The sequence below is a fragment of the Scomber japonicus genome, chromosome 5, assembly GCF_027409825.1.
Source record: "Scomber japonicus isolate fScoJap1 chromosome 5, fScoJap1.pri, whole genome shotgun sequence".
In the NCBI taxonomy this organism is placed as follows: Eukaryota; Metazoa; Chordata; class Actinopteri; order Scombriformes; family Scombridae; genus Scomber; species Scomber japonicus.
The window spans coordinates 16392751-16419833 of NC_070582.1; the positions used below are offsets into that span (position 1 = coordinate 16392751).

The 27083-nt window shown below is 39.5% G+C and overlaps 4 protein-coding genes across 4 annotated transcripts; 3 read left to right on the top strand and 1 right to left on the bottom strand.

Moving 5' to 3' along the window:
- Positions 1-469: 469 nt before the first annotated feature.
- On the top strand, positions 470-2813 carry nr2e3 (nuclear receptor subfamily 2, group E, member 3). Its single transcript, XM_053319894.1, has 8 exons — positions 470-539; positions 840-990; positions 1116-1219; positions 1332-1595; positions 1823-2010; positions 2097-2337; positions 2420-2525; positions 2681-2813. The coding sequence occupies exons 1-8, from the start codon at positions 470-472 to the stop codon at positions 2811-2813; spliced, it is 1257 nt and encodes a 418-aa protein (XP_053175869.1).
- An 878-nt stretch (positions 2814-3691) lies between these two features.
- On the top strand, positions 3692-8704 carry stoml1 (stomatin (EPB72)-like 1). The gene is made up of 7 exons (XM_053319759.1): positions 3692-3999; positions 5089-5195; positions 5288-5437; positions 7492-7695; positions 7775-7979; positions 8070-8270; positions 8410-8704. Exons 1-7 carry the CDS (start codon positions 3843-3845, stop codon positions 8604-8606), a joined length of 1221 nt encoding a protein of 406 aa, XP_053175734.1. The 5' UTR covers positions 3692-3842; the 3' UTR covers positions 8607-8704.
- A 332-nt stretch (positions 8705-9036) lies between these two features.
- LOC128359291 (cholesterol side-chain cleavage enzyme, mitochondrial) lies at positions 9037-11931 on the top strand. The gene is made up of 9 exons (XM_053319753.1): positions 9037-9308; positions 9483-9638; positions 9776-9975; positions 10090-10293; positions 10431-10591; positions 10759-10925; positions 11327-11405; positions 11518-11709; positions 11809-11931. Exons 1-9 carry the CDS (start codon positions 9037-9039, stop codon positions 11929-11931), a joined length of 1554 nt encoding a protein of 517 aa, XP_053175728.1.
- A 19-nt stretch (positions 11932-11950) lies between these two features.
- On the bottom strand, positions 11951-26696 carry ccdc33 (coiled-coil domain containing 33). The gene is made up of 11 exons (XM_053319895.1): positions 26586-26696; positions 17028-17233; positions 16847-16910; positions 14607-14802; positions 13789-13877; positions 13570-13701; positions 13356-13449; positions 13081-13205; positions 12781-12870; positions 12571-12687; positions 11951-12001 (listed from the first exon to the last, which is right to left on the bottom strand). The coding sequence occupies exons 1-11, from the start codon at positions 26694-26696 to the stop codon at positions 11951-11953; spliced, it is 1275 nt and encodes a 424-aa protein (XP_053175870.1).
- Between the last annotated feature and the right edge of the window lie 387 nt (positions 26697-27083).

Sequence of the window (27083 nt, forward strand, 5' to 3'; positions counted from 1 at the left end):
TTCCTTTCCAGTGTACACATTTGTTTAACATGTTTATGGCTGTAAGTGGTGTGACTGATTGATTTACTTAAAGACAGTAAAGATTAAGAGGATGACAAATCAGCATTTGCTTACACAGCGCCTGGTGCTAATCTCCTTGTCTACCTTCAGAAAGCTCCCAGACAGGCTCACACACTCACTCTGGCAGAGTGGAGAGACAAGTAGTAAGACCATTGACCCCATATTACATCAGAAAACCACCAGGAAAAGGATGTCAGCACTGGATCAAGACCATCGAGAATTCCTGGAGTTAGTCTTTTAGGACCTTTGGAGAAATTATATCTGAAGTATAAGATTTTTTTTTTGTTGCCATGTGCCAGCACTTCACATGACAAAAAATATTTGATCCAGCCAGACAACTAGAACTCACACAGACAAGGAAACTTTTGGGAGTTATCTTATATTTGTTCAAATATTAGAACACATCAAAATGGACGATCACATGACCAAAATGTTTTCATCAGACAACTGTAAGGATTTCACAGATGCAACACAAGCAGGTGAGCCATTAATTGCTGTATTATGCAAATGGGTTGAAATTATTATTAAAAAGGAAACATACTAATTATTTTGCTGTATACAGCAGATTCCGTTGTCAAAATAATGATGTCCTTAATATTGTGAATTTATTCATACAATACCTTTCAAGACTGACACACAGTGTATACATAGAGAGAAATAAATGTAATATAATCCATCCAATAATAGACAGAATTAAAAATAAATAAATCATCTAAATTGTTCCTTCAAAGAGTTTAAAATAATGCTAAGTATTCATTTCTGCTCTCTATCCTCTGCAGAAAAAAGTGAGGTTCCCGGTAAAGCACTTGGCCATGGTCTGCTTTGTAAAGTGTGTTCTGATTCAAGCAGCGGTAAACACTATGGTATCTATGCCTGTAATGGCTGTAGTGGCTTCTTCAAGCGCAGCGTGAGGCGAAGACTCATCTACAGGTGAGCAAGAGACAGACAAAAACAGTTAAGAGATAATGGATAACTTTAATAATATGGATACGATTCTATACCTTTTAATATTCTGCTTGTCTTAATTCTGAAAATTATTTGTGTCATTCTCACAGGTGTCAAGCTGGAAATGGCAGGTGCCCCGTTGACAAGGCTCATCGTAACCAGTGTCAAGCTTGTCGACTGAAGAAATGTCTCCAGGCGGGCATGAACAAAGATGGTGAGAAAACAAACTCCCAATAACTTCACTGTATAGAGAGATATTAGTTCACAAATCCTGTACATTGTTAGCTATACCAAGATGACATATTGTGAACTTTTCTTTTTGGCAGCCGTGCAGAATGAGCGACAGCCTAGAAGCACAGCACATGTCAATCTAGACTCTATAAATGTGGACACTAAAAAAGAACACCTGGCGACCACGCGGGAGCTCACCCCCTCTGCCACAATTTCATCAGTCATCTGCAGACCTCTAGTCTCTTCCTCTGTCATGACTTCCACCACCATACAGTCCTGCAGCAACCCGAGTAACAACCATCGCTTTATGGTCAGCCTGCTGACAGCAGAGACCTGTGCAAAACTGGAGCCAGAGGATGGTGAGATAATATGAACGGTGCTAAATTAAGATGGACTTGGGCACAATATGTAGTCAGACTTAGGACAAATTATTTAGAAAAAGGTTTTTATAATGTGATTTTCCCTACTTAGGTGATGGATGATTGGGTTTGCCTCTGGGTCACAGAAATTTGGAATTGTCTTTTCTGAAGTCAGCCTTTAAACTTAACAACATTGAACTGATAATTTGTCTTTCTCCAATGTACAGTGGAGGAGAATATTGATGTGACAACCAATGATTCAGACAGAGATCGGACTCCATCAAACTGTTCCATGTCCCCATTCACCTCCAGCTGTTCAGAGAGTATATATGAGACATCAGCACGACTCCTCTTCATGTCAGTCAAGTGGGCAAAAAATTTGCCTGTTTTTTCTCACTTGCCATTTCGAGACCAGGTGAGACTGATTGATGTGTGTTTTTGTAGATTTACAAAACCGATTTACACATACATGGACTGCTGATGAGACTTTCCTGTCCTCAGGTGATCCTCCTTGAAGAGGCTTGGAGTGAGATGTTCCTCCTTTGTGCCATCCAGTGGTCCCTGCCCATGGACAGCTGTCCTCTGCTGTCTCTGCCAGATCTTTCTGCCACACAGCAAGCCAAAGTCGGATTCCCAACAGCTGACCTGCGCATACTGGAGGAAGTCTTTAATCGTTTCAAGGCTCTGGCTGTTGACCCTACTGAGTTTGCCTGCCTGAAGGCCATCATACTGTTCAAGCCAGGTAAGGAGTTATTTCTCCAGCAATAGGTGTTCATTGGTGAATGACTGGAAAGTGTAAACAATTTCTGCTGTTTGACTTGCAGAGACACGCAACCTTAAAGACCCAGAGCAGGTGGAGAATCTGCAAGACCAGTCACAGGTGTTGCTGGGTCATCACATCCATTCAATGCATACCAGTCAAAGTGCTAGGTAACAATACTGCAACTCCTTCTCCAACCAAATACAAAGATCATCAAACATGACAACATTCTGACATTTATCATATCTTTTTCATCATTCTCATCCTTTTGTTAATGCAATTTAGGAACGTTAAGATTACTCTTTTTTTGTTCCTGTCTATCAAGGTTTGGGAGACTCTTACTTCTGCTGCCGTCCCTACACTTTGTGAGCTCTGAGAAAATAGAGCAGCTGTTTTTTCAGAGGACCATTGGCAGCACACCCATGGAGAAGCTACTATGTGACATGTTCAAAAACTAAACAAACATAAAGGGAAACTGGACAGAAGCTTTCCCTGCCAGGAAAGCACAACAAACCAGCCCTCAAGCAACACATTTTCTCATTGTATATTTAAGAAGTCAAAATGTGAAAAAGACTATAAGGTCTATGGCCATGTAATAGGCCTACAATAAACATACAGCTTTTGTTCTGTGAAGATAACAACATTTGCTTGGTAAATATTACAAATATGTTATAAAGCACACAATGGTTTTACATAGGTACTAAGATGCAAGGAAATGCATGTTTGATTATAGGAAAACTAAGATATGTATTTTGAATTGAATTGTTTGTTCTAAATAAACATGGAAGTTGTGTATTTGTCTAATTTGGCAGATTAATCAATCACAATTTTTTCAACAGAAACTGAATATAACTGTGTGTGTGTGTGTGTGTGTGAGAGAGAGAGAGAGAGAGTGTGTGTGTCAGCCAATATGTAACAATACAATTGACATATGCTTGAGGCAATTTAGGAACAGTATCACCATTAGTTTGACGACCAGGATCAAACAAGCAGTAACAGGGTAATGTTTCTAAACTCTCAAATTACAATATTGGCCTAACACATCCAGGAAATCTGGATCTAATAAACATAGGGTATTGAAGCGCCTACTAGATGAAATGTTTTCCTTCCATACAGGACTCCAAGTTAGATGGCATCCTTGGTGAACAGGTTTAATATCCATAATAAACGGTTTTTTTTAAAAATGTGTTTGTGTTTGTTGTGTAAAGTCATGTTGTTACAAACTTGATGCACGAGGTGGCGGCATGCACCTTTAATGTTGGTTTGTAGTCCGCCAGTAAAACATAAGAAGAAGAAGAAGAAGAAGAAATGATAGAACATGTAAACACGGAAGAAGCGCATTGCTATAACCACCTAAAATAATGAGATGACGGAGCTTGCGTTTTAGTAATTACTACGACGGTATTTACTTCAATAGGCACACAGACCTTGGTCGATGACTGCAGTGGAGATGTGTTGAAGTTGTGAAGTTGCTTTAAATTAGAAACATGTTTAACAAATCGTATCAGCTGCTTCCTCAGAGGGACTCTACCACACCGAGGACTCCTGGGTTATTTGTGTCCGCTGACAGCTTCACACAGTCCGGCTACCACAAAGGACTTTCATTTGACTACATCCCCAATGTGTCTGTAAACGATTTCAGTGGTAGGTAGCCTAGCTTGCTTGTTGGTACATAATGAGTTCAAGGGTCATTGTAATTGGTAATTTTACTAGGCTAAAAAACAGGCTCAAATGACACTGTCAAATGTTCACCACTATGATATTAATAGTGCTGTTGTTCACTGGGCATGATCAACGCTACGTCTATCTAATCCAGGAGTGTCAAACTCATTTTAATTCACATACAGCTTAAATTGATCTCAAATTGACCAGACGACTAAACCACTGCATAATGATCTGTATAAAAAATATAATATCACTTTACTGTCATAAACCATCTATTTACAAAACAGTTAAACAGCCTGAGATATCTTGAGAAAAATCAATGTAATATTATATTTCCTTTTTTTTCTCTGATTATTTTGCACAGGAACTGCTGATTGATGTTAAATATGACCGCAGTATTCATTGTGTGAATTGTATTCTGGTCAGGGTGGAAAAAACTCTAAAGCAGTATTTTATATGACTGGGCTCCTCACAGTTTAACTTGCTCCTGAAACCTGACACCATACTTTGCTGGATTAGAACCATTGGTGGGCCAGTTTTGGCCTGTGGGTCATATGTTTTACACCCTTGGTCTAGGGTGTTTGTTTTCAACATATACTTTATCGTTAAGGGGAAATTAGTTGTGCAGCCAAGTGAAACACAGCATACTTCAATATGTTATACATTGAAATATGTAAAACAGATTCTTAAACCTACCATACAGGCTAATGTTGCACTTAGCCTGTATGGAGAGTTGCATGAAACAAATTAAAAAGAGAACATTTATTTTGTAGAATGTCTTGTGTATTTAATATAGAGCTCCAAAAACAATGGACCCAAATAATTCCTATAGTCTAGTCCAGACCATTATGTTTTGTGTGACCATGCCTGTATGGTAGACTTATACAAACACCACCACCCTGAAGTAACTTTCTGTAAAAAAAGAGAAAAGAAGAAAAGAAAAGAAAATATATTATACAACTCTCTTCATAGGCTGAGTAACACTCCTTGTGATGAGTAACTGATTTTGTTGTGTATAATTGCTAAAGTTCCCCATTAATATTTGTTTTCTTTTTCCTTTTCTTTAAGACACCACCCAAGGCTGGCTGTCCTGGATTTGCAATCTGATTGTCATCCTCCTTGTCTACATTGTCACCTTCATAACCTTTCCTGTAACAGGATGGTTTGTGCTAAAAGTAAGCCAACATCTTCTCCTCTTCACTCATTCTTATGACATGTCCACTCTGTTTTTGAGAATAATCATAACCAATTCTAATCTTGTCCGTAGACTGTGCCTAACTATGAGAGGATAGTTGTGTTTCGCCTGGGTCGAATTTGTCCCCCAAAGGGTCCTGGTATTGTCCTCGTCCTGCCCCTCATTGACAAGTGGCAAAGAGTAGACCTGCGCACCCGTGCTTTCAACATCCCTCCATGCCAGGTAAACGACCATAAATACCATTTATAGTCAGCTGCTGTGAAGTCTTTAAACACTTAAGACTCAGGGCACAGCTCTGGTCAGGAGTAATATCCTACAAGGTTTTTAAATTAAAAAATCAAGCAATATTCTTGACCACTAAACAAGTTTACTGAAAAAAACATTTTTGATTGAAGATTTTCTTCCTTGTCATTTCTTCTTGTGGACTGGGGATTTTCTTGTAAAAGAACAAGCTTCTCGAGTATTTGCGGAAAATTGATTCAATTTCCTTCATAGATGTTTGCTGGAGCAGTGGGTTTACTGATTTAACTAGTAAATATGGATCTTTTAATTTAATTCATGAGGTAACCTGCACATAGATGATTGGCAATGTAACTCATTTATACAGTGTGCATAAGCAGTGTGCAGTTCATACAAATACAAATTGATAATGGGTTTTGGTAGGACCTACAGACAGCTTATGTAGGCAACAACATTGACAAAGTTATGAAAACACAGTGGTGTAGGAAATTGTATTTAAATGATTAGATATTAATAATGAAATACATGTCACTACAGGCATTTGATTAGTCATAATCAAATGTTTATTTCAGGATTATATACAGGATTGTTTTAGGATAGTTTATTATTAAAGATATTATTCACATTTTGATCCATTTGTCTTTGTTTGCATTTAAAGTTGGACGCTACGCACTTTATCATCTAATGTATTTTCATCTTCATTACAAGCACATTGTCTTGTGTCACTAAAGGCTCCACTTATAAGAATCAGAAATTCCTTCTCATTTGTCACACTGGTGGCTGTTAAGTGAGCTGAAGTCAACATCCTTCTGCACATGTTCACTGGTGGGGTTGTATGTGCCGGCAGCACGAGACTATGCAATTGATGAGTTTTTCCTTGCTTAAACTTCTCATAATGATGTAAAAGATTTCTAATGTTGTGTTTTGCACCGTGTTTCAGCTGTATGTACGTGTGCATGCTCACTCACACACAAACACTTAACAGAGGATCCTACTGTGTTGTGGGCACTGGCTGGTGAGAGCCAATCTGCAACACCCAACTCACAAAAATACGGGTTAGTCAACCACCCAAACCTGAGTCAACAAGCAAACAGCGACATTCTTAGAAAAACAAAAAAACACAAGTGGTAAGCTATGTTCTGCTGTCACTGTGGAGCTTGTTTTCTGCTCCTTTGTTGAAGAAATAATGTTTTAGGTGTGTGGGCTTGACAGTGTGTGCCTTGTGATTGCAAAGGTGAAATTGTTGTAAAATGTGTTGTGGTTGATGAAGGCAGCTAGCCATCTCAGTTAGCTGGAGAGCTTCTATCTGCAGGGTGTTTGTACTTGGATAGCACCGTTTTTGTTGTGTCATTATGCCAGTTTGTTGATGTTAGCGGGAGAGATGCAAGGCACTCTGAAACATGCTAAAATGTCACATCCTTTGGATTTTCACGGAAAATCCAGCCCAGGTCTTTCACATAGAAATCAGTCCATAGGCTGTTACAGATAACCAAGTAAGTCAAGGAAGGTCTTCTGTTTCTGGAAGTTCTGTTACAACCCGTTCACTCGTTGGCAATAAAAAAACAAAACAATAAATAAATGTAAATTGCTTCACAATTCCACATACAGAACCTATAACATTCAGATATTGTACTTGCAGTCTTTGTCCTACAGGTGGCAGCCTTGGTGCACTGTTGATCGATGTGAAGCTGGAGAGAATAATCTGATACTTGCCTGGTTGATGGCAAAATTCTACATGTTCAGCTGTTTGGATATCAAAATACCTTAAAAAGCCTTCCTCTTTAATAAACAAGCCTCGTCTCCATGTTTCACTGCATTTAAAACAGAGCCAAGAAGTCAAGCTCATGTGTCTTGTTTCTTAATGGTTTCAAGACTCTATGGTCTAATCAGAATTTATCAACAGTATATTCGGACAACACACCGTGAAATATTGCTTAGTCAATAACAGCTTTAAAAATGAGGAGGGGATGTCTCCGGGCACTTTAAATATATGACAAATTTGAAGTAAAATATGAAATTTTATCATGCTCCTGTAGGTGACTACTCGGGATGGAGGTGTATTGTTGGTGGGAGCAGACATCCAGTTCAGGATCTGGAACCCCGTCATGTCAGTGGTATCAGTCCAGGACCTGAACGCCTCGACCAGAATGACGGCACAAAATGCTTTGACTCACAGCCTGGCGAAGAAGACTGTCAGAGAGATCCAAACTGAGAGACTGAAACTGGGAGACTATCTCGGAGTAAGACTACGTTGCGGTTACCCTCTACTGCCTTTTTACTGTGTCACTTTCAACTTACGTTCTATATTTCTCTCAACAGATGGACATTAATGAGATGACTCGTCCTTGGGGTCTGGAGGTAGACAGGGTAGAGCTGACCCTAGGCTCTTTACTGCAAGCCCCAGAGGAAGGCCCTTCTGGTTCGCTCATCATGCCTCCAGCTGTACCTGGACTAGAGGGCCTGACTGGGCCCATTCAACAGCTGGCCATGCACTTTCTGGGCCACAGTAGCAGTTCACAAAAAGGTATGACCACACACTCAAAGCGACTTTTGTGCAATGCCCTTTAAAGTAACGATAAACTTGTGTAATACAGCTTTCCCTTTTTCTCCACAGAGGATAGTGTAATTTTTGCAGATGAGTTTAGCAGTGTCCCTCAGGCTGTTGTGGTCACACCAGGTTCTGTTGAAGAGCTGATTGGTGGGGTCAAGCTTCTCCTCTCTGAAACTTTGGTGAACCAGGTCAGGGCCAACTTCCAGTTTAACATCCACTCAGAAGATGGACAAAATCGCAGTTACTATGTGGATTTGAGCAAAGGTGATGGTTCATACATTGTTGAAAATATGTTTTTAACAGAGGATATGACCTTAATCTGTTGAATGATGCTAAAATGACCCTAACCCTGACATAAATAGAAATAAACCCATTGTTTCCATTATCTGTGTGTTTTCTGTAGGAAGCGGTGCTGCTGGAGCAGGGTCCTTGTGCCAAGAAGCAGATGTAACACTGAGTATGAGTGACAGAGACCTTCTGGCCATGTTCCAGGGCGAGCTACAACCCTTTGATGCTTACACTAGTGGCAGACTTAAAATCCAAGGAGACATTAAGACGGCCATGAAGCTGGAGGAACTTATAAAGCTGCTTAGGAAATAGTAATATTTGTATAGCTTATTTATTGGATCCTTATTTTTTAACTGTAAAGCACACGTTTTTCATGTATGTATCGATTGCATTTGTCATAAATTTGTCATCTTCTCTTATGACTTTGTCTTTCTTCACAAATCAAAGCAAATGCGGACATAGACTTAATGGTGTCCAACCTCCTTTTTCCTTAGGATCTTGCAAGATGCTATCATACCAAATAAAATAGTCAGTTAGTAACACAGTTAAGCAGAGCCATACACAGACGTACTGTGTGTTTGTGTATTCTATCAGGCCATTAAGTTCAATGGAAGAGCCTTGAGGAGCACAGCAAGGGGGGCTAACTATTTAGACCAGCCTCCTATTGCACCACATGTCCCTGGGAGAATCTGAGTAGTTGCTGCCTAAGGTAGAGAGCAGAGCGAGCATTTTGGCTGCCAGGATGGCCAGGTGGAGTGTGTGGCGTAGCCCTGTGATGTTGCCCCTCTCCTGGACAGAGGTGCTGACAACATCAGGAGTTCGCTGCAACAGCAGTATGCCGGTGGTCAGACAGGTGTACCCGGAAAGCAGCAGCATTGTCAGGCCTTTCAGTGAGATTCCTGGGCTGTGGAAGAATGGAGCAGCCAACTTGTACAATTTCTGGAAACTGGATGGCTTCAGAAATCTTCACCGTATCATGTTGCAGAACTTCAACACATTTGGACCCATTTACAGGTACAGGAGGCAAGGCAGCGTGCATTAATCTTATGCGTGTTATTTTATCATTCTATCTTAAGTAGACAAAACATTTGATGTAAGTTGTTTGATACTATTTTCTTGTACAAATAAAAACATGCAGCTGATATGGAATTGTATGCCCTTCTATTTCTTTCAATTTCCATTTGTCAGAGAAAAAATAGGTTACTATGACAGTGTAAATATTATCAACCCTGAGGATGCTGCCATCCTGTTCAAAGCAGAGGGACATTATCCTAAAAGGCTGAAAGTTGAAGCGTGGACATCATACAGAGACTACAGGAATCGCAAATATGGAGTTTTACTAAAGTATGTGCTGTCTCATCTTCTAAGTGCATCACTTAATTTGTACTTTAATGCTTACCTTGGTACCTATTAAAACTCTGGGTTTTAATCCAGTATTTTTAGCTAGAGCTATTCTAAGTTTACATTGATTCTTTCAACAGAAGTGGAGAAGACTGGAGATCAAATCGGGTAATTCTCAACAAGGAGGTGATCTCTCCGAAGGTGCTGGAAAACTTTGTGCCTTTGCTGGATGAAGTGGGCAATGATTTTGTGGCCAGAATACACAAGAAGATAAACCGAAATGGCCACAACAAATGGACCACAGACCTCTCTCAAGAACTCTTTAAATATGCACTAGAATGTAAGAGTAACTTTTATCTTTCTTGATATTAGATTTATTTCACTCACCGCAGGCCAGTGTATTTCGTTTTCTTCATGTTACTTTTCTGTGTCTCATTTTTCCCATCTTACACAGCGGTGAGCTCAGTGCTGTACGGTGAGCGTCTGGGTTTGATGCTGGACTACATTGATCCTGAAGCTCAACATTTCATTGACTGTATCACCCTCATGTTCAAGACTACCTCACCCATGCTGTACATACCTCCTGGGCTACTCAGGCGGATTGGAGCAAAAGTGTGGCGGGACCATGTTGAGGCCTGGGATGGCATCTTCAGCCAAGGTAGTAAAATCAAATCATGTTCATTAGCTGTCAAACCAAGACATCACAGTGTTCGTAAGATGCATCATTCAGAACAGAACAACACTGGCTTCTACCATTGTTAATACTTCAGTATCTTGTTTAATTTGGTTCTTCAGCGGACCGCTGCATCCAGAACATCTACAGGCAGTTACGTCAGGAGAATGACAATCAAAAGAAATACCCAGGAGTCCTGGCCAGCCTGCTCATGCTGGACAAGCTGTCCATTGAAGACATCAAGGCCAGTGTCACTGAACTAATGGCTGGAGGAGTTGATACGGTAAAAAACAGAACAGTCAGAACACATGTAACATATAATGCAGAGATTTCTTTCCAGAATATGACTTGCTGCAAGCTTTTTTAAAGACTGCAACTGTGTTAAAGGACTCAACAAACAAAGGGACTTTAATATGATTTCTGTTGTAATCTATTCTGTCTGTGTTTCAGACTTCTATAACTTTGCTGTGGACATTGTATGAACTGGCCAGACACCCCAACCTCCAGGAGGAGCTGAGGGCGGAGGTTGCTGCTGCCCGAGCTGAAAGCCAGGGAGACATGATGGCGATGCTGAAGCGGATTCCCTTAGTCAAGGGGGCTCTGAAGGAAACCCTGAGGTGAAAAAAATGGTTAATGTTAACATTAATGACACTGCAGAGATGGTGGGGAGTAGGTTATACATATATCTTCAGACTCCTGGGTTCTTACTAATCTATTTGAACCCTCCAACAGTTCAAAATGTATCTTGTGTTTGCTCAAAGTGAGAATTAATCTGAAATAAGACAGGCTACCCACTTTGATAACATAATCAGAGTCATACTAATCAGTTATTCCCAAATTCCGTATTTGTTTAACATAGAATTCAACACTTTGCCTTTTTCAAATGTGTAACAATACTTGTTATAATAACCCATAGCTGTGTTGAAAACAAGCGTTTGCAATTTTTCTAAATGTGCCATCCACTGGAACAAAATTAATATGTCTCCTTTAATATATCATTTTCATTTTCACCCCTCAGGTTACATCCAGTTGCAGTGAGCTTGCAAAGATACACAGCAGAAGATATCATTATTCAAAACTACCACATTCCAGCTGGGGTAAGAGGCAGTTAAAAATACAATATAAATCATCTAAACATGTTTTGGTATTTGAGATAAAAAACATTTTTTACAAACTGAGCAAGTGATTGTCATCTTTTTTTGTGTTTAGACTCTGGTCCAGTTGGGATTGTACGCAATGGGAAGAGATCCCAAGGTGTTTTTCCGCCCGGAGCAATATCTGCCCTCCCGCTGGCTGAGGACAGAGACCCACTACTTCAGGAGCCTGGGCTTTGGATTTGGCCCACGTCAGTGTTTAGGACGCAGAATAGCTGAGACAGAGATGCAAATCTTCCTTATCCATGTAAGATATACTGAGAATCAAGGAGGAGGAGTTTTTCTGACGTTTTCTGACATATTTGCACAGCATATTAACTGTGTGCATTATCTTTTGTCTCTGCAGATGCTTGAGAACTTCAGAGTGGAGAAACAGCGTCATGTGGAAGTGCAGAGTACCTTTGAGCTTATTCTCTTACCAGATAAGCCCATAATGTTGACTTTGAAGTCCTTACACAATAGTCGGTAACACAAAGTTTGTGACGTGGTTAATGGCTCATTGTTACGGCCCCACAGTTATATGCCAAGGGCTCGAAGCACTACAGTACAAACACAATATAAAATCTTCAAACATTACACACTGATGGGGAACAAGAAAAAGAACAGATTAAGCAAAAAAATAGACAAAAATGTGAATTAACAAATTACCTCAGTAATTCCACAACAAATAAAGTAATTATATGTACTGTATATTAATCATGGATACATGTAGCCTATATGTGTACAATAGATTGAACAAAAATGTACAGAAACTTAATTCCATATGTGTACACAGCAAAGTATTTTAAAATTACCTTTGTACAACAGTGATGAATAAAGTAAGTGATACAAAATGTCTTGTTGTAATTTATTAAATATTTTAATATCTCTATCTATACATATTATATTAGATAAAGGTCAAATTCAAACTGACTCTGGCCGAACAGGTTGATTGATCATTTGCAGATCATTTTACAGGCTTCTGCTTCCTCTTTCCGTTTTGCTGATATAAGGAATGTGATACAGTCCTCTGTAAGAAGCAGAAATCAACAGTAAAAATCATTTCAAATACTTCAAAAAATATAAGGATTACATGCAGCACAATATGCAAAAACAATGGCTAACCTACCGAAGGAACATTATGAAGGACTGTGGTGGAAGTCCGGATAAAGCCATGTCTGTGCTCATTGAGTTTGGTCAACATTTCCTGTTTCTGTCTCCCCCATAATTTAGAGTTCTCTTCCAGCTTTTATACACGCAAACAAAGAAAATAACATGCACTCAACAATGAATGAAAAAGTTGGTCAATAAGTAATCTTTTATTTTTTCTTATTTTCACCTGATCCTCCAGTGTTTGGACTCTTGACTCCGCGTTCTCCAGTTTATTTAGTAAACTCAGTCTCTCCATGGCTGGTAGCACCTTTTTAGTCTAAGGGGGACATGACACATGTCAGTTTGAGTTTTCATTAGCTGCAAGACAAAATTAGTGTACAGTACAATAAAAGCTCAATAACAGTTTTCATATATTGCAATAGATGTGGAATATTGATTCTCAGAGTTCTTAATTGATCCTCAGTCCTTTAACTTGACCAAAGTTTGACATCACTGTTTAAATAATGGCTTGATGGTGTATGACTACCTGTGCTGACTGCTGTTTAATGAGGACGGCAGGTTGCTGGCGATTCCGATCCAGCTCTCTTCTGAGACGAGTGTTCTCTGCTGCCAGGGCAGACTCTATCTCGCCCTTTCTGTGGTCAAACTCATCTACACACCATGAGGAGAAGTTTGATGTTCTGTCTGCATTAAAGGCTACAGTGAATACATTCTGTTCTCAATCAATCAATCGATTGATTGATTGATTGATTGGATTGATTGATACATTCTGTTCTCTCTCCTCTACCAAAGTTCACACACCTCTTTTCTTTTGCTCCACCTGCCTTTTTTCTCCTCTCTGTTTATTCTTCTCTTTGAGTTTACTATCCAATGCATTCTCCATCTTTTGGATGACCTAAAAAATGTGTAAACCACAAGTGTGTATTATCCTAACATATACACCATATACTTTTATTTATGGAAAGAAGCACTGTGAAATCAAACAGGAGTGCCAGCAGTGGAGCTGACTGTTCACCTTTTCTTGCTGTTTCACTGTGGCCTCCAAAATTGCCATCTTTGCCAAGAGACTCTGGTGGTGCCGCAAATCTTCCTCCTGCTGCAGCTGCACTCTCTGGAGCTTAAATAGTTCCTCCTCACTGTCATTCTTCTGCATGACAAAACAGTAAACTAAATAAACACTACATACTCACTGATATGAACTGTTAAAGTATGTTTGTTTGGTGTGTTGTCTAACCCTGATCAGCTCATTCTGCAGCTGCTGGATCCTGTCCCTTTGCAAGGCAGCTTTACTGGTCTCACTGGCCAGCTTGAATTTCAGAGAGGCTTCAAAGGAGCAGGAGGACAAAACATACACAGAAGTATAAATCTGGGTACTGATACAGTGTCTGTTATTCATGCAGATATTTTTGGTTACGTTCACATAGCAATTTCAGAAAAGGACAGCTTCTTTCATCTAAGATCAGAGTGAGTATTTGATCTCTTAGGTCTGAAACTAGTTTCAATGACTTCTCAATTTTAGGATGATTAACATGTCAGTTTTGAAGTTTGGTCATTTGACAATGATGATCAAAATATCCATCAATAAAGCCTTTGAAACAGAATGGATTTTCTCTTAAATCTAATCCCTTTGCTTTCATGCCAGCAGAGAAACCTTAGGAAACATCCTTTCACTGAGGGTCACAAACTGTCCTTCAGGAGATAAGGGATGTACTACCCACAGAGCTTATCAGGGTCCGTGGCCTAAATGAGCTGCCTTATCACAAAACAGCACAGCCTGCTTGGGAATAGACACTCACAAGGATTAGCAAACACACAGTGACCCACCTTCCACATCACTACTTCATCTGCCAACAAAATTGCCCTTATATCCATAACAACATGCAGTGAAGGTTCAGTTGACTAGTTAACTTAATACTTAATAAATCAGCACATTTTTCTGTCTGCTCAATACGTCTGAGCTGAGAGAATGTCAATTATTACATTCATACATATACAGAATGCTAATAAATGGATAATACGTATATGTCTGAGTAATGGATAGGTAGTGCTTACCTATCCGGTCAGCAATCTCAGCCTTGGTCATGACATCGATGTCAATATCATCCAACAGATGACGGCCAAGGTCCTGATGCAGAGACAGATCGCTGCGGAGCTGGCTGTTTTCCACCTCCAATGTCACCACCTGTGTCCTCAGTGTTATGATGTCTTCTGCCATCCTACTCATGGCTGAACAATAGTTTTCTACCTCCTGATTGAGAGATGTGGCCAGTCAGTCTCACACCAACTGCTTAAATTGGGATATTTAATTAAAAAAAAGATCATTTTGATATCCTTTTAAGGCTAATCTGTAGTTTGTGTTTCTTAAGTGCAATAAAGATTGGTATTAAGTACAAAGATGATTAGTAATGATCTCCAATGAAATACCTCAAGGTCATTTGTCATCAAATCGTCAACAAGCAGCAATTGGTGGTTGTTTTCTGCCTGTCTTTGCTTTATGTGTTTCTCTTTTTCCCCTACATATTTCAAGAACCAAATTGGGCTAATGTCACACAGCAATCAAAAATACTTTAGTAACGTGGTGGGACAGATTTAATGCCATGGGGTTCTACAGTACACAATCACCACCACTAGATGTCTCTTTAACCCCATCTGTTAATAGAGTTCTCCAGGACACACCACAGGATATTTCACCAAGACTGTGCACCAACCAAATATAAAACATCCCAGCTGTAAATGAATAGCATGTACAGTTTGTCACGAGGCTCAGTGTCTCAATGAATAACTGATTTCTTTTGGTTTTGGAAAAGCACAAAACATGAGACATGACTAATGGGACATAACTGGAAGCCAAAACAGAATATTATGCCACAAAGTGATGTGATGTTCCTGTAATTGATTGTCTAAGGTTGGGGTACAAAGTATTCATGACCCCAGCTCCTTGAATCCGAAGGGACAATAACACCCACCCTCGTGAAGGTATTTTGTCATGGAAGATTTACCTGGGTATTTTGGATAAATCCTAGTCATGCGTACATATTGAGTGTCATCCTGCAAAAGCCCATTTGTTGAAATGAAGGGCAAATTTCATTAAAGTATTTAACAGAAAAAACAAAAACAAAAAACAATTCTATAAAAATCTTTTAAAATAATGCCTTGTATATTTTCTCTTTTCTTTTCATATTTTCTACATTGAAATGCCTCTAAATCTGCAATACCAAACTAACTTTAGCTTTTTGGAAAGCAATGGGAGCTGCTTTACTAGAAGCCTATCATTGCATCTCTCTGTGTAAGGCATGTATTTGTCATCTGGCAGCATGTGCACGCTCATTGTTCTCTGCCCTGTCACATGTCCCTCTATCAAGTTGAATAGACAGAATTGAATGGAGAGTGAGGGTCCAGCTGCATGTACGTATGAAGGGGGTGACAATTATGGGATTCCAATCTCGGATGGTGTGGATGTGTCTCCCGCGGGACTCAATGGTGAAATTGAGCATCTAATTGAAAGGGCAAAGAACGAGGTGACAATCATGACTGTAGATGAGATGGTGTCTCTGCTGGTGGGCCCACAGGCATGATGGCATGGATGGCGCCCCATGATGAATCTGGTAAGTCCTTTCATGTGTCTAAAATAAAAACGAGTGAATACTGACGGCTCCCTACCCTGTCCATGATTTGGAGATATTAGAGGGCCCTTACTGTCATACATACTGTCACTCTACAAGACAATTGTATCACAGACAGAAGGCGGCTGTGGTGAAGCATGAGGGTGTGATATGCATTTTTACAAGCCATTATCATTATTATTATGCATAGAGCAGTATTATGCATTTAAATATATGCACGTATACATGTGTCATTATGAAATTGTCCAATAATACCCATATTTCTGCCTTTCTTTCATATAGTTAATCAAAATCTACATGAACTAACATAAAATATATAGAGATACATGTATATAATTTCGATCCATAGATGTAAGCAATCAATTTAAATAAGCAGCAAATGAAATTATCAAGAAAGCCTCACAGAAACAGGAGAAAATGTCAAAATATGCATAAAACCCTCAGACCCTAACAAGTTTCAGCCTCATCAGCTCACTCCTCCTTGAGCGCAATCAGTCTGAGAAATGTTAATCTATTCTACTAGCCGCCATTTTGTCTCAGAACTGCGAGCCTCTGCTTCAGCGTGGTGTCTCCTCTCCCTGGTGATCCTGTGTCTGTTTACTAACTAAACATGACAGGAGGGATTGCCGCAGATTGATTCAAGTTTATATATTGATTATATCTGATCACCTTCGTTTGGAGGTCGTTGATCTCTGCCATGTGGGGATCATCCTCAAAGTCATGCAAAGGGGGTCTAAAAAATGAACCCATTTAAATGTGAAAAATGACAGATTAGTTAAATATAAAGCTCTGTATAATTAATAAATGTCTCAATAAAGCCATGTTTCTTGTGTGTAGCTGTCTTTCTTACCGTTTGTGTGGGTGATGTACTTGGTACGTGTGGTTTATGTTGGGTTTGTTGTCCTGTGTAACCTCGACTCTCTCGGTTGGTCTATCCTGTTGTTGTTGGGCTGCTCTGTGGGGTTCAGTGTTTGCTCCATTGAGGAGGTATTGATAATCTGGCAGGATCTGCACCAGGGCATCATGGGATGGCAGGTTGTATCTATCTTTATGAAACTGTAAAGGGAAATAGTTTTCAGTGATGAAATTGGTCCCCACACTGAGTTACAAACTGTCTTATAAAACACAACAGCTTATAAAACACAACAGAAAGCAAAGGCAGGAACTTAGCATGGAACAATTTCCCATCAGAGTTAGAGATAACTACCTGATCTCTGCAAATGTAACATTAAAACAAAAGTAAAGTTTTCACAAAAACCCCATGCTTTTGTCCAAAAACATTGTAGCTTTGACCTCTCAATACTCACTGTATGTGTGTGTGGTCTGTAATACCTCTTCATCTCTTGAATAATATGTTGTTACATAACTATGCATACAGCGCCCACTCTATAACAAGAGAGCTCTTAGTCAACAGCCCTAAAGTCCTTGAAGTATGAGCCTCGCATACATAATGTATACTGTCAATGATAGTAGTTGCTAAGTAGCAGGAATTCAAAGAAATGACATGAAATAGAGTAATTACTGAATCTATTATCATCCCACACACTCTCCCTCCACCACAAATGCATCCACACTGTCAGAGAGCCCACCTTTATAGCTGCAGGGTTGCAGAGGAATTTTGTCTTTTTTGAGGCCTTCATCCGACAGAAAGTGTCAGAGTCCTTATCAGAAGAATGAATATATGGTGGACGATGTTGTATGTGAACGTGCAAGCTCTGTCATCAAGTTAGGAACAATCAACCTGTAACCACAACACAAGCCGTAGCAACCTTTCAGGCTGATCTGCAGGATCCTGTTATGTACAAAATACTGTAGTATCGTGTTTTAAAATCAAAAGTGCTCAAAACAAAATAATAATGCACAATACTTAGCATTTTCAAATCCCTCTTTTGTAGCCGTGTTGTGAAAAAAACTATCAAACCTTATATGTATGTCTGGAAGCAGCATGTAACAATCAATGCAATCAAAGGGAGGTTCCTGCTCAGTGAATACCAGCCCCCAGATGAATTCTCTCCAAGCTTGGATAAGCAGATGAATGAGGACCAAGTAATGATTTCTGAGTGATATGCTGTGCAGCACCTGTAGCTGCCTCTCAACTGTTTATCCCCAGCTTCACACAACTCAGTGAGAGTCAGATGTCAAATCTCTATTACAGTGCAAAGGAAGTATTTAGCTAAATTTAAAAAACAAAATAAATTGGAAAAAGAAGAAAACCAATGCAAAAGGCTGACGTTGTGTGGGAGCCTTTTACAAATTACTTACTGTATATGTGTTCTTTTTGCATGTTTTTATGGGCGTGAATTACATTAAACATTCAAGCTTACACTTTATATATGAATACGTTTATATATGTACATATACAGGTATATGCAAATGTCTGTAAAAACCTTCAATAGCTCTGGATCAATAACTCTCCTGCTTGGTTAGCTCATTAGTGGTGAAGGCTGGGATCGACAATAATTGATGGCACAAGATCTGATTGAGACTAAATGATAAGTGGGGGCAGGGAGAGAGAGTCAGTGATGTATAACACTGGGTTCTATCGTAAACATTTTCACAGTCTTAATACTTGATCTTCATCTTGTGGTGACAATATAATATACAGTATAAATAATAATGTTTGTATGCTGCCAAATAAATACATAAATACACTTCTTAAACCTGAACTTTAGGAAGTCACCTTAGCAAAACTGTGAAAAAACAGATAAAAATAAAAAAACTACTGAAATACAATCCAATTATGTGTTATAATTGCTCAAACGTGTACATCTAAAAATTGGACAGTATCTGTATCAATAGTATGACAGAAAACCTGGCAGGGAATTAAATTCAATTTTAAAAACAATTCTTCTACTACCAGAATGTGCATGAATATCTCTCATACAGCTTAACATATCATACTGTGTTCAGTTTTTAGATAAATATTGTCATAACTGACTGCTCTAATTCATGATAAATAATTCACTGGATGCTTGCAGCTATGTGCTCTGCTATAAGACATATAATCTTCTCTAATCCAACAAGGGAAAACCACAAGTAAAAACACTTTCCGCAGAGTCTAATATCACATTATCATGTATGAGGTTGCCCGACAAATTTACAAAATCCTCAGAGCAAGAAATTCATATTCATATTTTGTGCTTTCAGTCACTGCTTGTATTCTGCAGGAGTGGGTGTCTCAGTGAGACAGTGTCGGTCTGTCTGTGGCCGGTGCTTTTGGTAACATCATCAGAATTCAGCACACAGCCTGCAAACTGCAGCAAATGGCCTCTTCATTGGAGTGACAGCTCTGAGTCGCTACCACACAGAGCTTCAATTAGCCTGCCAGAGCAAGGCAGCTCCCAGGAGCTTTCTCTACCTCTCTTTCTCCACATACCTTTCAGTTACCTTTTCTTTTTTTTTTGTTTCAACCCTCCACCTGACCTAGACTTCCCACTTTTTCTCTTTTCCCACATTTGACCGCCGCATACTCGCTGTCCTTCTTTCCTATAATAGCACCATCCCCCCTCAACCCTGCCATGCTGCTATCTACACAACACAAGGCGAGCGGAAATTCTTGTAGTGTGCTAATGGACACAGGTAAAAGGGGTGTCGGAGAATTTAAGGCCACTGAAGCAGAAATAAAAAGCCGTAGCCATAGTGGTTTACACACAGCTGGTCTGTAAGTCACCACAGGAATTCAGCCGAGTACTGTAGGCTGTTCGGTTCCTCTTTTATGTCTGTGCAGCTGCAGTGGAAACCTTTAATCAATAACAGGATTAGAAGAGAAAAACAATTATTACATAGTTCTATTTGGGCACAACAACAAAGAATTTTTCAGTTTATAGTTCTACAAGTAAGACAGATGGTAAATTCTGCCACACCAAACAAAAAAAGGCTTCATTATAGCACTGAATCAGATCAGAGACAAAATCTACAAAGTCAGGCAGATTTGTATCAATGAATCTGCATTTAGTCTGCATGCAATAACACAACATGAATTCCAACAAATTGTTATTTCACCCAGCTGTGAATAAATTGTCATGTGACCCCCAAAATGTAATTACTAGGCTCCCCTGAGAAAATTACATTTTGCTCTGTATGTAATCATATCTGTGCCCTGTCAGCAAAATAAATTCTGCAGTGAGTCGTTATAGTAGAACTGTTAAAGGACTGGTATAAAGGTTTTTAAAATATGGCAATAGAGACCACCAGGGATGAGAGAGAGAGAGAGAGAGAGAGAGAGGGAGAGGTGAGTGTCAAGGGCAATGTGCAGCTTTGACTCTAGGACGTGAGAGGCTGACAGCCAATGCCACTCCCTATGAGGTCCACAGTGAGAGCAAAGCCAAGGATTATCAGTAAATCAACGTCTGTCCATTATGGTTATGCTGCCGTAAGACCACAGTGCTCAATAAACAAACAAGCCACTTGCGTAAAAGCAGGATTGGCCCTGAGCATAATGAATAGTGTGAGAGCAACGAGTCAACGAGTGCATCCAAAACACACCTCAGAATTAAAATGGTTGACAGTAGTATTACTTCCGAGTATTATTCATTTTCTACACTCTTGGCTAGATCAAATGTTCATGGCATTTACTTTCCTTATACACTGACAAAATAACTACTACTACTCTGCTTAATTGTAACAACAAGCAGTAGCTCAGGTAGCGCCTACAATCATATAAGTATAGGATAAGCATTCACAAATTTTCTCATTACAGATTATTTATATCTGAATTCAATGGACTTCTAAAACATTTTAAGAGATTTACAGTTATCGAAGATAAGAAGTAGGGCCTGCTACATCCTTTGTTTAACACTTAAAATTAGGGCTGAATGATTTTGAAAAAACATGTAATTGTGATTATTTTGACTGATATCACAATATGATTTACAATATTAGAGGGAATAATAGTATTTACATTATTATTGTCATTCTAATTGAAAAACATATTAAAAATGATTATGATGTGCTTTTTGTGTGGATCTGTAATAAATAGAGATGTTTTTTAAGTCTGTAGAATATGCAGGTTGACACACATTTCAACTTTAACAAATATAAATATCAAAATTGCAGTAGGCTATATTAAGATAAATGTTGATTTAATACATGTTTAATTTATTAGCCCTACCTAATATCATGTCCAATCTCAGTTGAGTCTGCTAAAAACCGATTAATTCCTCAGATTGTGGTGTGAAACAGAGCAGGGGTCTAACTTTATAAAACCAAAACCAAATAAAACCATATCTGCAGGATATTCTGCTGGGTTTCCAAAGAAGTAAACATAATGTTGTATGGAGACAACTAAAGGCTTCTTAGAGGTCTTAAAGATTATTTTAAGTTAAGATTCTTTCCTTGTGATGAATATGTTTAGGCAAACATTTTAAATTATATCATCATTTTATGGGCTCCTGTCAGCGTAAAATTGGACTTATTTTAAGATTTTTCCAGTTTTGAAGGAAAACAAAACAGCAAAATAAGTATATCATTTATTGGAGACAATTGAATTTCTATTGTTTATTGTACTGTATATCTTGTGTTTCCTGTGGATTTCTTGGTCAGACAAGACATAGGAAGTGTCACTTAGCCTCAGGGGACAAGGAAGCAATCTAAATCAGCCCTGAAGCCTCACCTCCGCAGCAACCTGGTTTCCAGACTGTAGTCAGCCACAGCACAGCAAGTATCGGTGACTGCTTTTTCCCCCCTGGCTCAACATGACCTTTCCAAAATGCTATATAACTAAAGCTTAATGACTAACACACCAGTTGACATTTAACGAAGCCAGCTTGCTTTCAAACAGTTCAGAGAAACATCAAAACATTAATGTTGTTTGTACCCAAAAGGGACCCCCAGTGCAAAGTATGGAGATAAACTTGAACAATGTAACAGTATCCGGAACTCATCAAATCATTTTTGCAAAAATTAATGCATTTGTATTGCAAATTGTGGCATGTGCTGGGTATTGGGTAGCTATAACAATGATTGGCTGGTAAAAACACACAAATCCAGATGAATTAAACATCTTTGCTTTATAATTAAAAGCACACCACATCTCGTGTTTATGCTGTGAAAAGGGCATGAAGATTGATGAGGGCATGGTAGGCGTGCCTATTGTGTGATACATCATTCCTATTTTGGCAGGACTGTCACTGGGATTGAATTTACATCAGAGGGCGGACAAGTGGTGCAATGATGTCAACACCCAGCCTCACCACCCTTTCCCGAAAACATAGGTCTGAGGTCAGACAGTCAACTGATGTGATTACAAAACTTAGAGAACCCCAGCCCCTGTCAGAAGATGGATATCTTGAGAGCACTTTGTGTCTGAAAGCCACTGACCTGCATCTTGATTCACCCTGTATGAGAGAGCAGGTCAGTAGAGCAACTGCCACAGAAGAAAGGGTCAATGGACCCAAATGATGACCACATAAATTGCTCCCATTTCATTGAGTACATTACTGTGGAGAAGATGGCTGTTTAGATTGCTGCTTGGCATGCATTCAGCAGTCATAGCTTCTATGCAACCTTGGAAAAGACCATTTATCATGTGTAGAGAGGAATTAATAGCATTAGCTATGGGTCCATCAGAGGGTTAAATACTTACATTAGCTTCATATCGACCGAGGGGAGCAATGGCTGGAGGGATATTGTGCAGTCTGGGTACATCATTTACATTTCTAAAATCAGATAAGGAACCTGGAATGAAGACGTTAACCCTACAACCTTTTTTGTGCAGGACAATGCTTTCTTTAATGACCAAGCTGGGCTATTCAGCAAGGGTTCATGATGGACAGCCTTGCATAGATGGACAGATGATAGGCCATTATCTAAAGCTGAACTGATACAAGACAAGCTAGACAATAGCTGACACTGCTGGAACAGCTTCATTGTGAAGCAGTGGTAGCACATCTGTATTCAGAGGTGTTTGCAGGGTTACACATTTAGCTGACGTTGAGGTGGAAACAGCAGAACAGCTTTAAATCTGTTCTACACGGTCTGCTCCAGCTGCAGGGTATAGATACAGGCCTCTGCATAGCACTTCAAACAGAGCAGCCCAGCTCAACCTGCACACCAGACAGGAGTCAAGAAGCTCCCTGGATCCCCAGTCCGCCCTTATCAGGGAACAACAGGAGAGCAGGGTAAACAACTGAGGAATTAGCAGTAAATAAGCCTGTTAAGAGCTGTCTTAATGACTCTGCTGTCTGTTAAAAGAGTCACAGAGCGCTATACCCAGGGTGTTGTCAATACAGTTCTCAGAGGATGCCTGTGAGATAAGTTAAATTGTAAATTTACATAAATGACTCTCTTTTTCATTATACATTAGACAAAATGCCTTCAGTATGGTGGATTTTGGTCCAAGTGGTAATAATAAACACAAGCTTGGGGCTCTTCCATATAAAAGCTGTCAGAACCTTGACTTATGATGACCCCATAGTGTTCAAGGTCTCTAAAGCTTTCAGCTCTTGTATTTAGAGTCAGACTGAACCGCCCACATTCATGATCCGCCTCCAGCACATGCCTGGTACTCTCCACAGCCTGCCTTTATGCTTTTGTCTGTCAAGGCCAGTTTATATTGCATCAGTTTTGCCTACATATCAGCTCAAGACCTACGTGTACTGGACAGTGCCCAAGTCCTTGTTGATTACATTATCTACTGTATGTGTTCAGTGGGTGGGGAAATTAAATACTGGAGAAAAAAATCTCTGTGTCTGCATGCCAGCATAGACACAACACAGACAGGAAAAATCTCAACAGTGTGGTAGAAAATGCTTTTGAGACAAGAGAGAAGCCACACAGTTAGAGTAAAAAATGCAATATATCTATTATATATATATCTGTAATATCTATCTATCTACACACACATATATACACACACACACACACACATACATACATACATACATACATACATACATACATACATACATATATATATACACATGAAAGCTTTTATAGGTCTGTTAAAGGAGTTAAAATAACAGGTTTCCATTCAGGTTTTTTTTGTTTTCTTACTGTTTTTTTTTTACATCTTAATTTTAATCTTAATTTCTCTAAAAATGTAACTCACTGAAAAATATGCTTGCAACTCTCAACATCAATCAAAACAAAGTACAGATGATAATCACACTTCACACTGAAAATACAAAACCACTAGATGTCACTATGGCCCCACTCCACCCCCTGTCAGCTGATTGAGTGTCACTAACCTCTGTGTGTAGGAAATGCTGAGCGACTGCCTCTGTAATGGGATGCTCACATTGCTGTGTTTAAACTACATAGCTGCAATCTCATTTGGAAAGCATCTCTGTAGCTATTACTATTAAGGACCAGATCCACTCTTTCCATCACTCTCTCTGCAATACTCTCAAACCACAACACTGCCCGGCGGCAGGGTGCTCGGAAATTACTGTATAATGTAGCTCTGTTGGAGTAGGACTGAATACAATAGGCTGAATCTGAACCCAGGGTCCTGCCTGTAGGGAGTACAGCAGCCCTGCCAATAAAACTTACATAAAAGATTTCACACAGGCTTACTGTTAATATTGAAATAATTGCAGTGGATGACACTCTGAGACTTGTTTGACAATGAAATGCACCACAATCCTGATACTGAATTCTGACTGACTACTACAAAGGGCAAAAACTACAGCAATACTCCTTATTATATTTCCATTTTTCCTCCTTTCCTTTTCTATTCATATCAAAACCTTTCAGTCATGCCTTGCACAGCTGAACTACCTGACTGCTGCTATCAATGTTGTTTGTTCTGGCTGATGGGGGGGAAAGTAATCCTTTTCAGCACCGCTATTGCACAAAATCAATATCATATAAAGAGGCCTGATGAATTGAAATGTGTAGATATTGATCAGACTCAGTCAAAAGACTTTTTAAATACCATGTATATTTACAATCAATATGTAGTTCAAAAATCATAACTCTACTGTTATAATGCTGGTAAGAATAAAAAGCTTGCATGTGAATAACATCAACTATACTTGAATTCAGTTTAATTACACAACTTCATCATGGGGTTGTACATGATAAGCAGAGTGGCTGTAAATTCTATGTTCATCAGAACACAATTTAGACAACAGAGCATTGATACTAGCAGCAGCTTGGGTGGGCAAGGCACTCTTGGATCATGTGAGATCCAAATGTTCTCACTTCAGTCTTTGTGGCTCATCAAAATGAGGGGTGTGTGCTGGAAGGTATTCTCCAGACTCCTATCTAATATCATTAAGAGCGGATATGCACCGCCTGGACAAATCCAGCTGTGCCCCACAATTACATTTTAGCCTCTTAGACATATCTGACCCAAGTTCATTGCAATAGTGCTTTCCGGCCATGAGTTTATGATTGAGTTACTGGCTGAAAAAGGAGTCTAGTAAAACATACTTATGAGTCTTATTAATATCTGATTTAACTTTACAAATTGTCATATTTTAATTAAATGTGCCTTACATTTGTTACATGTCTACCAGCATTATACAAACAAATTATCTATCAAGACAACAAAGACCAAATATTTAAACTAGTAACAGCTCAAATACAACCTTACATCCATGTTCACATAATTGTTCTGCCTATTGCACAAGAGGAATGTAAATTCTTTAAGCAGTTTTAACCCTCTTACCATATATTTAGCTGGTAAGTAGAGAGGCTGAAATATGACACAAAAATAACAGATTTATTTCTGGAATTCAACCAAGAAACTATTGTGCCCTATTTTAGATGCCCTTTAAAATGTGAGAACCACATCAAAGTTTAAAAGTTCAACTGGAGCACAAGATTCATGTTTATATAAATACACATACTATCTGACATTCATAGAAATCAGCAAAGGCAGCAGGATGAAGCTGCATCCGTCTCAGAGTCAGACTCTATCCCGACTCTGTTTCCTGTAATTTGAATGTTGGCTCACAAATGGATCTTTCATTAACCTGGCATCTGGAGGCCATCTAATAAGCAGACTTTTCCTTGAAGCACAACTCCAATCTGTCTCTCTGATATGATGGTGCTGAACTTCCGTGAGCACAGAGGATATGTAGTCCATGTCTTGGCGTGTTTCAGGGAGAAAAAAACAATACAAGGCACTAAGCTATGCGTAGTCACACAGCCCTGTCTCTGTCCTAACGTTTGTTTGTTCTGCTGGTCGGGGCCACCTGCTCACCGACACATGAATAATACTATGGGGATGTTGCTTTGTGTTCAAATACAGATGAAATGGACTATCGAACCTTTCGATCTCCAGGTTTGTGCATGCTCCCTTAATTCAAAACTGAGATAAGTAAAATATTTCGGGGGTAAAGTCTAACACATGAACTTCTTCCTCAGCACAGGGCTCTTGTGTCAACAGTTGCAGAGATAACGATCGTGAGTGCTGCAGTGTGCCTCTCCATCCAGCAGCAGGCAACTAGTTGTAGCGAACCCCCCTGGCGCTGTCCATGGTGCTGAGGAGAACAAAAGCATCAAAGCCAGAGCACTCCTCCTCGCTCCTCTCATTCGGGGAGGGGCTGAGCTGTGAAGGGGGAGGCACCATGTGTACTTGATTCAATTAGGCAGTCTGTGAGGCCTCCCCTGGGAGCAGGCTGCAAAGAAGGCGGCTGCAGGCCTGTCTAACAAAGACGTTCAATCCACCCTTTGCCCCTGTTGAATCCACCTCATTAGTCAGCTGAGTAAGTGTTGATCATCTCAAACAGTGTCCTCACCACACAACAGTATAAAGACGGACAGATCTTCTCCTGACGCTCTGTCTGGCAGAAACAAGGCAACACTGTAGATAAAAAAGTGTTCCATTGTTTGGATTTTCTTTGCACTGGTGAGTATTTGCACTGCAGAGACTTATGAACTGGAGAGGACAAAAACAAAACCCTGTGTTGTGAATTTTGTGTATACTGCACATTCCATGTGTGTTTGTTTTTTATGT

Coding starts and splice junctions, on each gene's coding strand:
- LOC128359291 (XM_053319753.1), top strand. CDS start 9,037: ATGGCCAGGTGGAGTGTGTGGCGTAGCCCTGTGATGTTGCCCCTCTCC. Junction 9,639..9,775: donor AAATATGGAGTTTTACTAAA/GTATGTGCTGTC, acceptor TTCTTTCAACAG/AAGTGGAGAAGACTGGAGAT. Junction 11,406..11,517: donor ACTACCACATTCCAGCTGGG/GTAAGAGGCAGT, acceptor TTTTGTGTTTAG/ACTCTGGTCCAGTTGGGATT.
- ccdc33 (XM_053319895.1), bottom strand. CDS start 26,696: ATGGTGCCTCCCCCTTCACAGCTCAGCCCCTCCCCGAATGAGAGGAGC. Junction 13,450..13,569: donor CAGTGAAACAGCAAGAAAAG/GTGAACAGTCAG, acceptor CACATTTTTTAG/GTCATCCAAAAGATGGAGAA. Junction 12,871..13,080: donor TTAAACAGCAGTCAGCACAG/GTAGTCATACAC, acceptor TGTCCCCCTTAG/ACTAAAAAGGTGCTACCAGC.
- nr2e3 (XM_053319894.1), top strand. CDS start 470: ATGGACGATCACATGACCAAAATGTTTTCATCAGACAACTGTAAGGAT. Junction 991..1,115: donor AGGCGAAGACTCATCTACAG/GTGAGCAAGAGA, acceptor TCATTCTCACAG/GTGTCAAGCTGGAAATGGCA. Junction 1,220..1,331: donor GGCGGGCATGAACAAAGATG/GTGAGAAAACAA, acceptor TCTTTTTGGCAG/CCGTGCAGAATGAGCGACAG.
- stoml1 (XM_053319759.1), top strand. CDS start 3,843: ATGTTTAACAAATCGTATCAGCTGCTTCCTCAGAGGGACTCTACCACA. Junction 4,000..5,088: donor GTCTGTAAACGATTTCAGTG/GTAGGTAGCCTA, acceptor CTTTTCTTTAAG/ACACCACCCAAGGCTGGCTG. Junction 5,196..5,287: donor CAGGATGGTTTGTGCTAAAA/GTAAGCCAACAT, acceptor TCTTGTCCGTAG/ACTGTGCCTAACTATGAGAG.